The sequence below is a fragment of the Tachypleus tridentatus genome, chromosome 5 (assembly GCF_004210375.1).
Source record: "Tachypleus tridentatus isolate NWPU-2018 chromosome 5, ASM421037v1, whole genome shotgun sequence".
Lineage (NCBI taxonomy): Eukaryota > Metazoa > Arthropoda > Merostomata > Xiphosura > Limulidae > Tachypleus > Tachypleus tridentatus.
The window spans coordinates 39,503,302-39,519,286 of record NC_134829.1 but is presented as its reverse complement, the minus strand read 5'-3'; the positions used below and the strand labels follow the sequence as shown (position 1 = coordinate 39,519,286).

General features: G+C 35.0%; 1 protein-coding gene across 1 annotated transcript; it reads right to left on the bottom strand.

Moving 5' to 3' along the window:
• Positions 1 to 3,664: 3,664 nt before the first annotated feature.
• LOC143250976 (uncharacterized) lies at positions 3,665 to 12,604 on the bottom strand. The gene is made up of 4 exons (XM_076502232.1): positions 11,861 to 12,604; positions 8,390 to 8,479; positions 6,072 to 6,249; positions 3,665 to 4,679 (listed from the first exon to the last, which is right to left on the bottom strand). The coding sequence occupies exons 1-3, from the start codon at positions 12,501 to 12,503 to the stop codon at positions 6,104 to 6,106; spliced, it is 879 nt and encodes a 292-aa protein (XP_076358347.1). The 5' UTR covers positions 12,504 to 12,604; the 3' UTR covers positions 3,665 to 4,679; positions 6,072 to 6,103.
• Positions 12,605 to 15,985: the final 3,381 nt, after the last annotated feature.

The window sequence follows — 15,985 nt, the reverse complement described above, 5'->3', positions numbered from 1 at the left end:
TTGCGGAGGGGCCCGGCATGGCCAGATGGGTTAAGGCGTATGACTCGTAATCTGAGGGTCGCGGGTTCGAATCCCGTCACACCAAAGATGCTCGTCCTTTCAGCCGTGGGGGCGTTATAATTTGATGGTCAATCCCACTATACGTTGGTAAAAGAATAGCCCAAGAGTTGGCGGTGGGTGGTGATGACTAGCTGCCTTCCCTCTAGTCTTACACTGCTAAATTAGGGACGGCTAGCGCAGATAGTCCTCGTGTAGCTTTGCGCGAAGTTTAAACTAAACCAAACTATTTTGATTAATAAAGTTGCTTTTATTTTTATTAAACTTAAAATTTAAGATTCGCCATTATTTTTCGAACAGGCTAATAAAATCAAAAATTAGGGTGGATGACAAAGTTTAACTGCAACAGAAAGATATGTATAAACCGTCGACAAACATTGAACTTAGATTATGATGCTATTCGCAAACGTGCCATTCAGGTCGTCATCTAGTTTGATGATGGATTTTTCCGCAATAAAGATTCAGTCTAAATCACTAAGTTTAAAGAACCACAGCAAACTTCAGTTACTAACTGCCCTCTTGAACCAACGTTAATTTGGTGTTTAATATACATGTCATCTGTTTACTGACAGCTACTTTCACGTTTAATCTACTTGTCTCCTGCTGCCTCTAGTTTAATCTACTTGTTGCCAGTTGTTTCCTGCTGCTTCTAGTTTAATCTACTTGTTGTTAGTTGCTTCCTGCTATCTCTAGTTTAATATACTTGTTACTAATCTGTTTCCAGTTAATGTGGTGTTTAATGCACTTTCTGCAAAGTTGTTCTCAGTTAATATGGTGTTCAATGTACTTTCTGTGAACTGGTGTTAAAGTACATTGAACACCATATTAACTGAGAACAAACTTGTTCAATGTACTTTCTGTGATCTGGTGTTAAAGTACTTGTTATCAGTTTGTTTCCAGGTGATCTGGTGTTTAGTGTTCAAGTTTGTTTTAAACTAATCTGTTGTTGGCGTCTATTTGAACTTAATATGATCGTAGTCTTTAGTTTTGGCTGGCCTAGAGTTCAAAATATTTGATAAGATTTTGTTACACGCTAACACATAGTTCGAAATATTTATTTTCAATAGTCAGACGAGATGGGCGTCACTACCAATATAATTTAATACTAAGATGTTAAGTGATAATGTCATGAAAACCTGTTATTCTCAAGACGTCTGATATGGGTTTTAAAACTTTAGTTGAAATAAAGTACAGAAGAACGTACTTTATTTTAATTAAAGTTCTATTATCCATACCAGCCGTCTTGAGAATACATTTTTATTTCAAGTGGGTTTCTCGTCATCATGAAGAAACTAAGTAGGCTGAAGAATGAAGAAAAAAACACGAAACAAAATTCCGACATCCAGTACAGAGATCTGTCTTTAGGAAAGCATTGGGATAATTGAATTTCTTATTCTGTGATAAAGTTGTCATCGTCTGTTTGAAAATATGGAACGAGTGGGATGATTTCTCTTGTTTACACATTTCACTTGTCTTCATCTTTCTTAACAATGACTTAAAAAAAAATTTGCTGGATTATTCTTGTGTGTCAAGCATGGAATTTTGATGGGTGGGTGTGTGTTTTTCTTATAGCAAAGCCACATTGCACTATCTGCTGAGCTTACTGACGGGAATCGAATCCCTGATTTTAGCCTTGTAAATCCGTAGACGTATCACTGTACTAACGGGGAGCATTTTGATGGGACAAAACGAAGAACATAAGTTTAATTCGTGTAATTATCAACATTACGGTAAAAGCTCCATATGTAATATTAATTCTTTCAGATGAAGTAACAATGGAGTGATTAAAAATAACCATTCCAACGAAGGTCTGACGTCAGTTGGCTTACCTTTTCGATAGGTTCGGCATGGCCAAGTGGTTAAGGCACACAAGGTCTGAAGGTCGCGGATTCGAATCCAGTCTCACTAAATATTCTCGCCCTTTCAGCCGTGGGGACGTTATAATGTGACGGTCAATCCCACTATTCGTTGGTAAAAAGAGTAGCCCAAGAGTTGACGGTGAGTGGTGATGACTAGCTGCCTTCCCTCTAGTCTTACACTGCTAAATTAGAGACGGCTCGTGCAGATAGCCCTCGTGTAGATTCGCGTAAAATTAAAATAAACCTTTCCGATAACGTTTATTTCTGATTATCAGCCATTATTAGGTTATTATTATTTTGCCACCTGAAGTTTTTATTAAACCCTATCTATTTGCGCTAAAATACAAGTTATTCAATATCACAGCACGCCAGTAACTTATTTTTTGTTGGCTTTTTTTAAAGTGATGTCTGACAACTTTGCTACAGTTGCTTGTGTGGGCAGTTGATACGACAAGATATCATTCCTTCCAAATAGCTCGTGACCACTGTATCACTACTTATGATAACTGTAGCCAGAAACATAAAGAAAATGACATCACGTGTTCTTATCCGGATCCACATTGGATCAACCAGTATTTCATGCTATGTTAATCCATGGAACTGTGCTTCTTCAAGTGACCACTGCCAAGGATCCATACTTCCTGTAACGGCTTTTTTTTATTCTCCGGTGGCTCAGTGATAGCCTTGAAAGATCAGAACTCTAAAATCCAAGGTTCGATCTCTGCGCAGTTAGCCTATTGTGCAGATTTAAGCCTAAACCTATTTATATATATGTATATATAAAAGCTATAATTGAAATCTTAACAGTTGTTTTTATTTCTAGCTGTGACAGAGTCTTATTTACTATTATTAATATCTGATTAGTTCAGGCGTGGCCCAGTTGGTCTAATGTCATTGGCTTTCTTTTTTCAGTTTTTTATTACAATTGACCAGAGTACACTCTATTTGCCAATGATTTGAGGACACGTACTGGTTTTCAAAAAATGTTATTCTGTTTAGTAAATATCTAGATTGGAATATTAAATACGGTTACCACAAACACTTTATGAGCTTATAAACACATTTATTATTGCAGAAAATAAAGTATATTTTCCACTGAAATGCAAAATTATTTAACGAAACATGCCTCTGGTTAAATATCATTTTTCTTTGTTTGTTGTTGTTTTTTAAAGGAAAGCCACACTGAGCTATCAGCTGAGTCTACGGCAAAGAATTGAACCCCAGATTCTAGCGTTGTAGATCCGTAAAGTCACCGCTGTCCCAACTAGGGACAAATATTACTTTCTACGTGATTAAAAATATTTCATCACACTATATTTAATATACAAATATTTATCTCACAAATGTTTCGCCTGTCCTCATGTTTCTGTTCCACACCCAGGTAGTTGTTTTCACACTTTAACCTATGTAATTGTCTACATTACAATTACAGCTCTATATTAATTCCAAAGTGACAGCTAGTGAAAAGGTAAAAATAATAATAATAAGCAACTAAAATTATAGATTTCTAATGAGAATTAGTAACGGTTGAATATTAAATTAAGCCTCACTCATTACAAAGAAAGAAAAAGAAAACATATTTTATTCTAATGTCATAAACAAAAAAGAACCATTGAGGTATGTACATATAATGTTAAAATAAAACAATACCACTTTATTACTTAGACAAATAGTTTCTAATATTTGTGTTTCTGGATTAGAAACAATAGGGGAAATAAATCCGTGAACATACGAACATCAGATGAAATAGTGTTCAAGTCAGTTTATTTCTATATGTCACAGGTCGTTAATTAGTTCTTATACATTTCTTTTTAAAAATAGAAACGTTTTCTCTGTGCTTTCATTCGAAGGTTAGGCAGCCATGAAACGCTACAAGCAAATTGCTGTTGTGTCCCTAACTCAAAATGGGGTAGATGTAAAAAAATAATTAAGTATTTAAATAATACATTTCACAATAATTAATTCTGCTCTAAAGTATAGAGTTTGTATATACAGTCACACACGAATACAATTGTATTGGGATATTACGTAAATTAAATACACTTTAAGGCATTTATTTAAATTACTTCTATGTACTTAGGTAAACTAATTATAGTATCATTTTCATCCATTATCCATGTCCATTTAGCACCACTATCAAGAAACATATAAAATTCATTGAACATAATTTTTCATGATATTTGGGTTATATTTTTCCGTCTCCAAAGTATTATGCTCTTCGAGCTGAGGAACACTTTGATTACATTCGGTTAAACTCCAATTAATAAGGTAAAATTATCCATATCGTTAGTGTAATTTTACTAGTAAATATTGTCTCCTCTGTGACAATCTTCACTCGACCAGTTCTCGGCTTTAGTCAGTGTTTGTTGAATAAAAGTTATGAAGCAATGTTAATTCTCGTATATGGTATAAAACATGATCGAGTCGGTTCGTACGGTCGGTGATTTGGAGCTGAGGTGCTGTAAATGTGGCCTATTCTCTCCATCAGAGTACATGTAGGTTTTCACACGATCGAGGTCTTCTAAACAGCTTTTCTAATAATCGCACAAAAGGTCCTATTTTTCTGGATTAACGAGTTTTGTACTTTTGTTTCGGATGTTCCAAGACTAATAGACATTCGATACCTCTTAGTTTGATGTCCACGTTGGTTTTTTAGTCGAATCTGACTAAGAATTCCAACAAGAAGTTCATCTACCTGATAATTTATACACGCTGCAGTTTCGATGAATTTGCAGCCATGTGTTCTTGCCAAGCTGCGGCCCTCTAAAAAAAAAAACTTATTTTTTAGAAAAATATCGCACTTTATTATATATATATGAATTATATCATATCAACTAAACCTTTTCTACTTTTTTTATTAACTGAAGTGAAAGATACAATTAAAATGATAAAATAATTCTATTATAATGTTCAAGTTGTGTTTCTAATATTCCTTAGTGTTTTGTGAAAATGGGCATAACCTGGTAGTTGTAGGCAGGGCTTTTGTTTAAATGATCCAAGGTTTGAGCCGCGATATACCCCTAAACAAGCTGTACATTTTTGTCTGCAGCCTGCTTTAAAAGTGATAGTCAATTTCCGCTACAGGTTGCCCACCTCCGTGACACGGTGATATATATGCGGACTTACAACACCACAAACCGGGGTTTCTATACCGGTGGTGGCCAAAACAGATAGCCCGTTGTGTAGCTTTGTGCTTAATTTCAAACAAACAAAGCTATACGGTTAAGAGTGCATGCGCTCTGCAACGGCACTTCTGATTTTTTGCTCCATCTGGTCAGTAGTTCTAAATAAGAAATAGTTCTTCCTGTTTGTTTGTATGTTTTTGAATTTCGAGCAAAGCTACACAAGGGCTATCTGCGCCAGCCGTCTCCAGGACACTGGACTCGTAATCTGTGGGTCGCGGATTGGAAATCCTTCATCAAACACACTCGTCCTTTCAGCTATGTGGATGTTATAATGTTAAGTCAATCCCACTTCTTGTTCGTAAAGAGTAACCCAAGATCTGGTGCTTAATAACTTCATTTCTTCTAGTTAATCACTTCAAAATTAGGGACAGCTAGAGCAGAGAGCTTCGAACAGTTTGAAAGAAGTGTGAAAACCAAGGAAGCAAACCTACGTTTAAAGCTCATGACACTCTGTTTAAAGTAAGTTATTGATGTGCTTTAAATAAGTAAACGTTGTATTTCAGGCAAAACAACCTGTTTAACTCAACAAAATCATCTGTTTGTAGTAGATCCGAAAAACGTTTGGAATGATCCGCAATGTGTTAAATTTGAATTGACAAAAAATCTTCACATATAACCATCTTGGTGTGACTTGTGTTTCATATATAAAAGTAAAACAGTTTTTTTGAAAATTTTATAGTATGTTTAATGAGTTTTATTCAAGTGAGAACAGTTTGTTTGTGAATAGTTCATCATAGTTGTTAATTAAATAACTGTCTATTTTCAGGTTTAAAGGAAACACTAGAACCACAAATCAGTAATGGGTATTTTTATTTGAATAACCGAATGAAATACTGGGTAATTCGAGTGAGAATTTACATTAAAGTCTAAATATATAATCGCTAAATATTATGTTATTTTACTGGTGACGTTTTGAATACCAACAGATCTGAAGATAAAAATAATGACTTCAATGTAAGCGAATACTTACCATGTGCTGTGACTAAGCGATGGCGAGCCAGATCAGTTTTGTTTCCCACTAGGATTGTTGGTTTGTTCACACCCTCCGAAAGTCGTTCTAGAAAACATTTGGCGTGATGAAAACTTGTTCGATCTGCTATCGAATAAACGACTACGTGAGCGTCTGTATCGGATAATTCTGGTGAACTCTGATAAAAGAAATGAATAGAATGTTGCCAATGAGGACCAAGCAAGTCCAGGTTTAAGGTAAATATATATATTTCAAAAAATTAAACTACGTAAAAAACTTTATTTAAAGTTCTACAGTTTTTTGTTAAGTTTCATGTCACATAGGCCAGACGTGTTTTAATGGTTGGTCAGCTTGCCTAAGAATTTGAGGATTTACGAATCGCAGTCTGTTCCGTAAAAACGTTCTCTGTACTGGGATAGTAGGGGCGCTGTAAGATTTGTTTTTCTTTGTTGTTAAGAACCATAGTATTTAATAAGCCATCACGGACATAGAAATTCGATTTTCAGTGGCGTAAGTGCTATAGTAGTGACTGTCAATTCCATTATTGTTTGTTTGTTTTTTAATTTCGCACAAAGCTACACGAGGGCTATCTGCGCTAGCCGTCCCTAATTTAGCAGTGTAAGACTAGAGGGAAGGCAGCTAGTCATCACCACCCACTGCCAACTCTTGGGCTACTCTTTTGCCAACGAATAGTGGAATTGACCGTCACGTTATAACGCCCCCACGGCTGAAAGGGCGAGCATGTTTGGGGCGACGGGGATGCGAACCCACGACTCTCGGATTACGAGTCGAACACCTTAACTCACCTGGCCATACGGGCAATTCCGTTATTAAATCAAACAAAATTATTCTAAACGTTTACCTTCTGCCTTCTTTCTAGTCTATCAGTTTAAAATTATGATAGCTGTACGAGTTATGGAAAATTATCGTTTTATCATGGAGTAACTTTGAGGTTTTTCTATTTAAGGTTTCACGATCTTTGCAAAGTTTGATTAAAATTGACGTGAATTTTTATGAACAAACATATTCGCGGAATTTCTTTAAACATGACCGTTATATTTCCAGGGATCGGAAATAATCATTAAAACCTCTACTAAAACTAATAGTTAAAAAACCTACTTATCTTAATGAAAATCGACGTTGTATAACACCAGACAAAAGCAAGATATCAATAGTTAAAATAATTAATACAGGCGTCGCTGCAAATATTTTATTCGTATGTTTATAATTATTAAGAAATTCTGACTTTAACGTTTCTTTTTAGCACAAAGTTACACAATGGACAGCCTACACTCTCTCTACTGGAGAAAATTCAACTCCGGATCTTACAAAAATAAAATAATGACAAAGTTTTGAAATAACAGCACTGCATTAGTATATTCCGAAAAAAATAATGCGGTTTTATTTATCTATTGCTTGAAATTAAGCACAAAAAGTACACAGTGGGCTATCTATGCTCTGCCCACCACAAGTATCGAAACTCGGTTTTACTCTTGTATGTCCGCAGACATACTGCTGTACCACTGGGTGGGTGCGGTTATATAATATACCAATCAGTTGCATCTCAACTGTTAAATTTATTAAAATTAATACAGTGTTTTGTAAATTATTATCAATATTTAGATGTACCTGGCCTTCTCGTATTTACTATCGCAACGCTTCATTACTTCTGTAATTTAAACACACAAAAATAGAATACCACAATTTAAAAAACAGAAAACAGATCTCAGTTTATAAGTGAAACTCTGAGGTACAGTTCTAATTAAAGTACCCTATAACACACGATAATAACCTTTTGTCGACTGAATGGTATTGTCCTAGAAAATATCCTTAAAGATATAAATAGCGTGTAACTGCTAAAGTAATTTGTCACCAGATAGGGTACTTTGGTTTGCAATAGAAAACATGCGGCTCCACTTTAAGTACGTCTGTTAGTTTCGTAATTATTGAATAAAAGTAGAAATAAATGTGTTTCAGACTTTAGCATAGGTAATTTGCATATCATTAAAGTATCAGAGCGAAGCAGAAGGAGTTTTATGTTTTCTCATTAAACTCGCTATGTGTTTCAACAACTTAACGTTGAAGAAAAATTTATATATTCTAAAAATTATCAAAATAAAAATAAAACTTTTTTCAGTTGAAATCCATATTTATGAAAAACAAAAGCTAATCGATGATTGATGTTTTTAGATGTTTCTAACCACAGAAAAAGAACTTTAAATAATTATCACCTTTGTCTTTTTAGTAAATATTAAAGCAGTATATTGCTTTAAATATATCTTGAGTTCAAAAATACCATAAGAAAAAAATGTGTTTACCGTATCCGCCGACAGGGGGGCACTCTGATAAAATCATCATGGATTCTTCATGATTTAACACAACGTTCACTGAGGTGTCTCCTCCATCGTCTGAGAAATTAAAACAAAAGCAATGAAACATTAAATACCGTAGCTCTATTTCACTTACAACAAAAATATTACCTATAGATACGCTTTTATATATAAGATTCGATTTTGGCTTGTGGTGCTAAATAAACATGTTTGATAGTAGCTAAATATTGAAAAACAGAAAAAAAATGAAAAATTAGCTGCGTTTTATGGAGACATCTACATGTGTGTTTCTTATACAAAAGCCACATCGGATTATCTAGTGAGCCCACCGAAGGGAATCGAACCCCTGATTTAAGGATTATAAATCCGGAGCCTTCCCGCTGTACTAGCGTGGACACATGGGTGTCTTAATAAAAGAACTCAAGGAAAACTCAGATAAATGGTGAACGAAAACGTGTTCAGTTGAGCTACGCTTGATTCTCAGAGAATTATTTCATTGTTTAAATATACAAATTTACGGATCTGTTTCTCTTTTTTGTTACAATAACCCCACCAGGTGTCAGAAGTGGTCTATAAATTTAGTCAGTTTTGACCAGTTAATTAAATGAAAATAATTTTGTTTACAAAAGATGTACATTTAGAAACCAAACTGATTTTTTTGTAAATGCAAGTAATAATATTATATTTAAAATCATTCAAGCTAGTTGAAAATGATATAATCTTGTTTTCTCTTAATTTGCTCGAAATGCCCGATATAGCCCATTGTATCACGTTGTACTTAAACTACAAAACCATGAGTTTCCTTAATAAGGAAATCCTTTTCAGTCGTTTGTCTGTCCTTTATAGAGACTCGTTTTAATAGCTGATGAAGACCTTTGTTCATGAAATAATCAAAAGTTCTCAAAAGTGCACTTTTTTGTTCATTCTAAAAACGCTAATTCTGATATATTGAACTGGATAATATTGACCAATCAAAACTATCTTTAGAATTATGATAAAGAAATTGGAGAGAGTCAATATTACTTCAGGATTCTAATCTAACAAAAATATTTATTTGTTCACCGAAAAACAATGTTATGCACAAATATGGATAAATGACCAGATCAGAGATTACCGCGTTTCACTAATGGACTTTCCTAATTTTGAACGGCGGATCAAACGCAATCGGTTGCATCCACCGCCTCAAGTGGCTACTTTTAACCTAATATCGGAATTGACTGTCACTCTTATAATGCACCCATAGCCGTAGGAACTTACGTGTTTGGTAATACCACTCCTCAGATTCCCAGTCCGATATGCACCAGACCACGTTAAGGTTCTAACAAAATAACAATAGTTATTAAATTCTCTTTTGAATCCTATTATTTAACGTCGTAACCATAAGATAAGAGTGCGATCTTAATGGCTTGACTTAATGATGTTAATGAATTTTCAAACCTCGCGTGATAGTTATACTTGATGCGTCTTGACATTTTTTTGTACTCTAAGCCATACAAAAATTCTAAATTTTAGTTCCTATGAATGCCGGCAGACGTCTGCAGTTCACTTTTTGGATAAAAAGCAAAGGGGGAGCACCCCACAAATCAACTTACAAAGCTAAAATCACAGCAGTAAGTCTACGGATTTACAACGCTAAAATAAGGGGTTCGATTCCCCTCAGCGGGCTCAGCAGATAGCCCGATGTGGCACACACACACACGCAAAGGAGGAAGGTTAATAGTATAACACAGGTTGCTTGATAAAAAAATTATGTGGCAGTAGTACAAAACAAAATGCGTACAATACACGAATTTTGTTGAAGCTGATTCTAATGCTTCACCTGATGACACTCGAGCTACCTCAAGTATTTTAGACAGAAACACTAACCAGTAACATCATAGTCTGTTTCCCGTCACATTATGTTATTAAAATCAAAGTTTAAAGAAAAATGGTTATCGAGCCAAACGATATTAAACATCAGTGAAAGCTGCCAATAACATCTGAGGAACGTTTCATAGTTAGTGTAAAATAAAACATGATACTATGCTCACCTCAAACGTTTTTCTTGTAAACCATCTATTTAATAAGAGTCATATATATAAAATCAACTTCATAAACCTCACCCATAGTAGAGAACATTTAGAAAATAAATTTGGGTAAAGGTATTCATAATACGTAGACCTCTAACAAGAAATTTAATATAATACGATACATTCATGGTTGAATAATACTTTGAAATACCAAGATAACTTTACAATTCTAGTATTTTAATACTTCATACAACAGAAATAGCCTAGCTTAGATATATCTAAAGTATATCAGAATAGCATTTTAATGTATTCAGAAAGCATTAACCAAGTAATCATAGTTGCTTAATAGATAGCGTGTTCAGATAAGTGTTCATTGTCTTTCGGTAGTATATAAGAAACAGCGTGCTTTCAGGAACACAGTTTACTGCTGTTGTCACATAACCAATAAAAATGATTCTAAAACCAATCATTATATATATATATATATGCTTTTTTTTTTTCGGATATTTGGGAAAGGTCATTCAGTGTATATCTGCGCTAATCATCCCTAATTTTAAACCGATAGACTAACGGGAAGGAAATTAGTGAACAGCAGTTACCACCAACACATTTGACCATTTCTTACAACGCACCCATCATGGCGTTTTTTGTGTTGTTGTTTTTCGTGCGGTAACAGGACGCCATAGATGGGTCTGCAGTCCATCACGCTTAACACTGGACCACGGTCAGTTCTTATATTTATACTATTTCATCTTACGTCTGTCATTGCTGACCGGACAGTATCGGCTGTTATCCTCAATAAACAGAAAAATATCTTCATTACTGATGTTTTGTTATTACAGCTTGTTGAGGTCAACAATTCTACACAAACATTTAATTTGACTTTTGAAATGAAGGGAATACATTACACAACATTTGTATAGCTTTCTCAGCGCCTCTCATTACACAACATTTGTATAGCTTTCTTAGCGCCTCTCATTACACAACATTTGTATAGCTTTCTTAGCGCCTCTCATTACACAACATTTGTATAGCTTTCTTAGCGCCTCTCATTACACACGCAGCGCCTCTCATTACACAACATTTGTATAGCTTTCTTAGCGCCTCTCATTACACGTCGAACACATTGATACCGTCAAAATTATTTCTTGGGCTAAACTATAATCAAGTCTCTACTAAAAAAGACCAGTTTAAGTAATTGTTTCCTTACATTTTACGTTATTAATTAAGTTACTAAACCACAGAACATTCAACAATATTTCTCCTGGTTAGTGTAGAATTTCTTCTAAATTATTTGCATGTGTATATCAATGAAAAGGTACAAAATGTGACCGTTACTTAGATAATTTGATGTATTAGTTATTCAGAGATATGAGGGAGAAAATGTGGACAGAACACAGAAAAACATCACATGCAGATAAATGTAATATTTAAAAAAGTAAGAGCTAACCCATAAAGCTGTCGAAAGTACAAATGAGCTCAGATGTAGTGAACTGATGGGTCAGAAGAGACTTGCCCACTTGAGAACTTCCACTCACAGCTATTCTGAAGACTGTTGGAGAGAAGTCGCTTTTTCTAATGTAAGATTGGTTGACGACAGGTGGAAGGATCTGAGGATGCGAATCTTTTGTTGATAAGCTGTTCTGACGAGACCGAAAAGAATCCCCCTGGTTTACCACACCTTTGGACGTTAATGAAAAGTTCCGTAGTCTCTGATAAAAGCCCTCACAGTTTCCAGTAAATGTGGAAAGTCTGGGATTTAAGAAGGAGGTTGCGTCGAGCGGAAAACTCGCAAATCTTTGTCGAAAGAGAAACTTTTCTGATAATTCCGTCTGCAGATGCGACGAATTGTGTACAGAATATGATCGTCCAGTTTTCCTTTGCTTTGATTCTGTGATTTGAGAGAACGGGTGATCTCCTAACGGCCGTTGCTGACTGTTTCGGCGAATAACAGCGCCAGAAGAGATGTTTTGTATACACGTAGATTTGTCCATTGCACGTGTTAAAGACCACCCTCGTTTATTGAGGTTTAAGTCTTCGTGACACGAAATTCGCCGTAAGTCTGGCGCACTTTGAGGTATCTTGTAGGTCATCGTGAACTTTTTTATAAAAAGTCAAACAGAAATAAAATTTCACGTTTTTTCTCCCCCCTCTGAAGCTTCCGTTTCCACGAGCCTACAAACTCCAAGCAGCTTTTGTGATTCAATGTTGACTATCGAAAACCACGTACATACTCAGTCAAATATATATATATGTAAAGATAGATGGATATCAGCTACAAGACACTGTAATCTCGCGTAGCGTAGAATGACGTCAGAACAGGTGGTAACATGTTGCCTGGATTTTCCAGCTGTGCACACGGCTCTTCTATAAGCCTTAAAGCACTGTCGCGTCTACCAATGAGATTGTTCACTGTTATTTTGTGTAGGATGAAGCGAATAGGACGAACCAAATTGTTTTTATTTTTCACTTTTACATCAATTTGTTTTGGAATTTCGCACAAAGCTACACGAGGGCTATCTGTGCTAGCCGTCCCTAATTTAGCAGTGTAAGATAGAGGGAAGGCAGATAGTCATCACCACCCCCCGCCAACAATTGGGCTACTCTTTTACCAACGAATAGTGGGATTGACCGTCACATTATACACCCCCACGGTGGGGGGGGGCGAGCATGTTTAGCGCGACTCGGGCGCGAACCCGCGACCCTCGGATTACGAGTCGCACGCCTTACGCGCTTGGCCGTGCCAGGCCCTTTTACATCAAAGCAAAAAACGTAATTAATAGAGTTTTCTTCCAATGGTCAGTTTGAAAACAGACTTGGACCGTAAAATGTTTTAGGAACAATGTTGACCAAGATTTATTCTGTTTCTGTTTCAACATCAATCCTATGGATAAAAAAGAAAAAAAAATTTCCAAGGCCCTCAAAACGTTTATTTAGGACAATCGCTCAATTAAACTAAATGTGAACTTTTAAGTATTCACAGTAATAATTAATTATAGAAAATGCCAGATTTTTACTCCACTCAATCACACTTTTATAGATAAAATGTAATTACGTATTTTGCCCCGATTTTTGCGTTCCTTGTCTCACCAACCACATATTTCATACTGTAACACACAAGTAACACAGTTATTCGTTGTTTTATACACACATAAACAGTTCACTTCTGTAGTTAAATGGTCTTACTTTTAGATAATACTGTAAATAAACTAAGGAACTGTTTTTATTTGTTCTTCAGTCGAACAATGTAACTTCCAGGAACATAACCAAAATACAAAATACAAAATTGTATTACCAAAATACAATTCACAAAAAACATTTTATTTGTGTGTGTGTGTTTTGTTATAGCAAAGCCACATTGGGCTATCTATTGAGTCCACTGAGGAGAATCGAACCCTTGATTTTAGCATTGTAATACCGTAGACTTACCGCTGTTTTATTTTTGTGCAATTTAGACCTATTTAAATAAGCAATTCAAAGAAATAATTATTGTACTGTATGTTTAGTTTATGATATATTTAACAGAATGTTAGAAACATATAAAGGAATTATATTTTCTCTTAATATAAAATTGACCTGTTTTCCAGCATTCTTTATTTTAGCGAGAGAGGAGCATTCTGGAAATTCTCAAATAAAATAATTTTAGTAACCGGCTAGTGACAGGAGTTTAATCACGCGTGTGCTACAAATCACTGCGTGTTTTTAACCGATTCTTTGATTCGGTGAGTAAAAAATAACAATAAAAACTGTAGATTTTGAAAAATGTCTTTCTTCCTTTTTTGGCAAAATATATTTAACTAAAAACATAAGAAGACCCCCTACGAAGGAAAAATTCGAAAATGTGTGTATGTTTTCTTACAGCAAAGCCACATCGGGTTATCTGCTGAGTCCACCAAGAGGAATCGAGTCCCTGATTTTAGCGTTGTAAATCCGTAGACTTACTGCTGTGGCCGCGGGGGACCAATTGTAAAATAATACTTACTTGCTACTCACACAAAAGGCTTTTTCATGTCATTCCAAGGATTAGCAGACAGGATGAAAGGAAACGGATGTGGATGATTAATTCTATCAGTCGGTGTAAACGTAAAATATCGATTCAGGTGCCATCAACAGCCTTGACAATGACGTCTTTAAGAGCGATTCCTTTGACGTCATCACAACGATAGTGTGTAAAGTTGTACACTGGTAGTTTTAGTGACGAATAATATACCCTCAAACACGACAAGTCGAACAAAACTGCTCTTGACTTACTTGTACTAGCTTATGTTTCATCCACACACACACACACCAAAAAGTCGTTTTGTTATATTCATTGTTTGTAAATTAAGCAGTTCTCTTAACATGTAGGGCATGTTTAATAATTTATTTTAAGTCTTATCGTAAGAGGAAAGAAATATAAATTAACCAAGTGTGTTTGTAAGTTATACTCTTTTGCAGTCGTCTGACGTCACGTGAGGAAGGCCTCCGATGGGGCAGCGGTAAATCTACATATTTACAAAGATTAAAATCAGGGATTCGATTCTCCTCGGTGGGCACAGCAGATACACTTATGTCGCTTTTCTATAAATGAAAAACACACACACTCACTCAGGTGGGGAAACCTACTGGTTACGTAGCGGTAAGAAGCTACTTCTTTTTTTAACGCATGGTGGCGTTAGTTTGTTAGACACCAAACGAAATTCGTTTTGTTATTCCACTTTTCTTGATGAAAATAAATGAGTTTTTTCTCCAAACGAAACAACACATTTGTTTGTCACTGAAGGTAGACTAAAGATCCCAAAATATCTAATCACAAAATTTGGTTTCTAGAATATAATATTATAATAATAATCTAAAGGATCTGTTCTAATACTTATTTAATTAAATTAGTGAATCAAATTTCAGAGATGTTATTTAAAATGTTTCATATGACCCTTTATCAACCAATCATAAGAGTGTGTTATACTAAGATGTCTAGGCCTAATGGTTATATTTTCTTTCAACGCTAAATACCTACAGGCTTAAAGGATATCTTCCACATCTACAACGTAACTTATAAACCAGAGTATTTTTGGTAAGTAATAGGAAACACGTGGTGCAAAGCAGAACTTGGTTATTATCAAAGGCATTAAATTACGTTTTTATGACAAGTTTTAGCATTACAGTTTTGCCAAAGTAAATATCGAGGCCGAAGCGAAAGAGATATTATATGTCATCGTTGAAATGAATGATTTTTCCTAGAAACCAACGAATCAGCGACGAAAACCTGCCCTGAAAAACTGAAGAACAGAAACAGACACGGAACCAAACTGTAAATATTTAGCAGTTTAACTGATAGTAAAATTTGTCTTTGAGATAACATAACATTGTTGCTGTCTACAAGTGACTTAAACTGAGGGTTTTAGTGATAATAATTATTTTGTGTACAAATAAAAATATTCTATCAGTGAACAAAATAAAAGTGATATTTATTCATTATTTTTTTCAAATATGTTTTTACAAAATACCATGATCAACAGTTGTTCAATGTCTTAAAATTTTCATATTTAAATACCCCTTTTTAAAATAAAACATTGTAATGTTTGTTTTTTGTTTT

What these genes read in the sequence shown, in the direction of transcription:
- LOC143250976 (XM_076502232.1), bottom strand. Translation starts at nt 12,503, where the DNA reads ATGACCTACAAGATACCTCAAAGTGCGCCAGACTTACGGCGAATTTCG. An exon ending in TACTTTCGACAGCTTTATGG is followed by an intron (nt 8,480 to 11,860) that starts GTTAGCTCTTAC and finishes TTAATTTCTCAG; the next exon opens with ACGATGGAGGAGACACCTCA. An exon ending in CCCCCCTGTCGGCGGATACG is followed by an intron (nt 6,250 to 8,389) that starts GTAAACACATTT and finishes TTCTTTTATCAG; the next exon opens with AGTTCACCAGAATTATCCGA.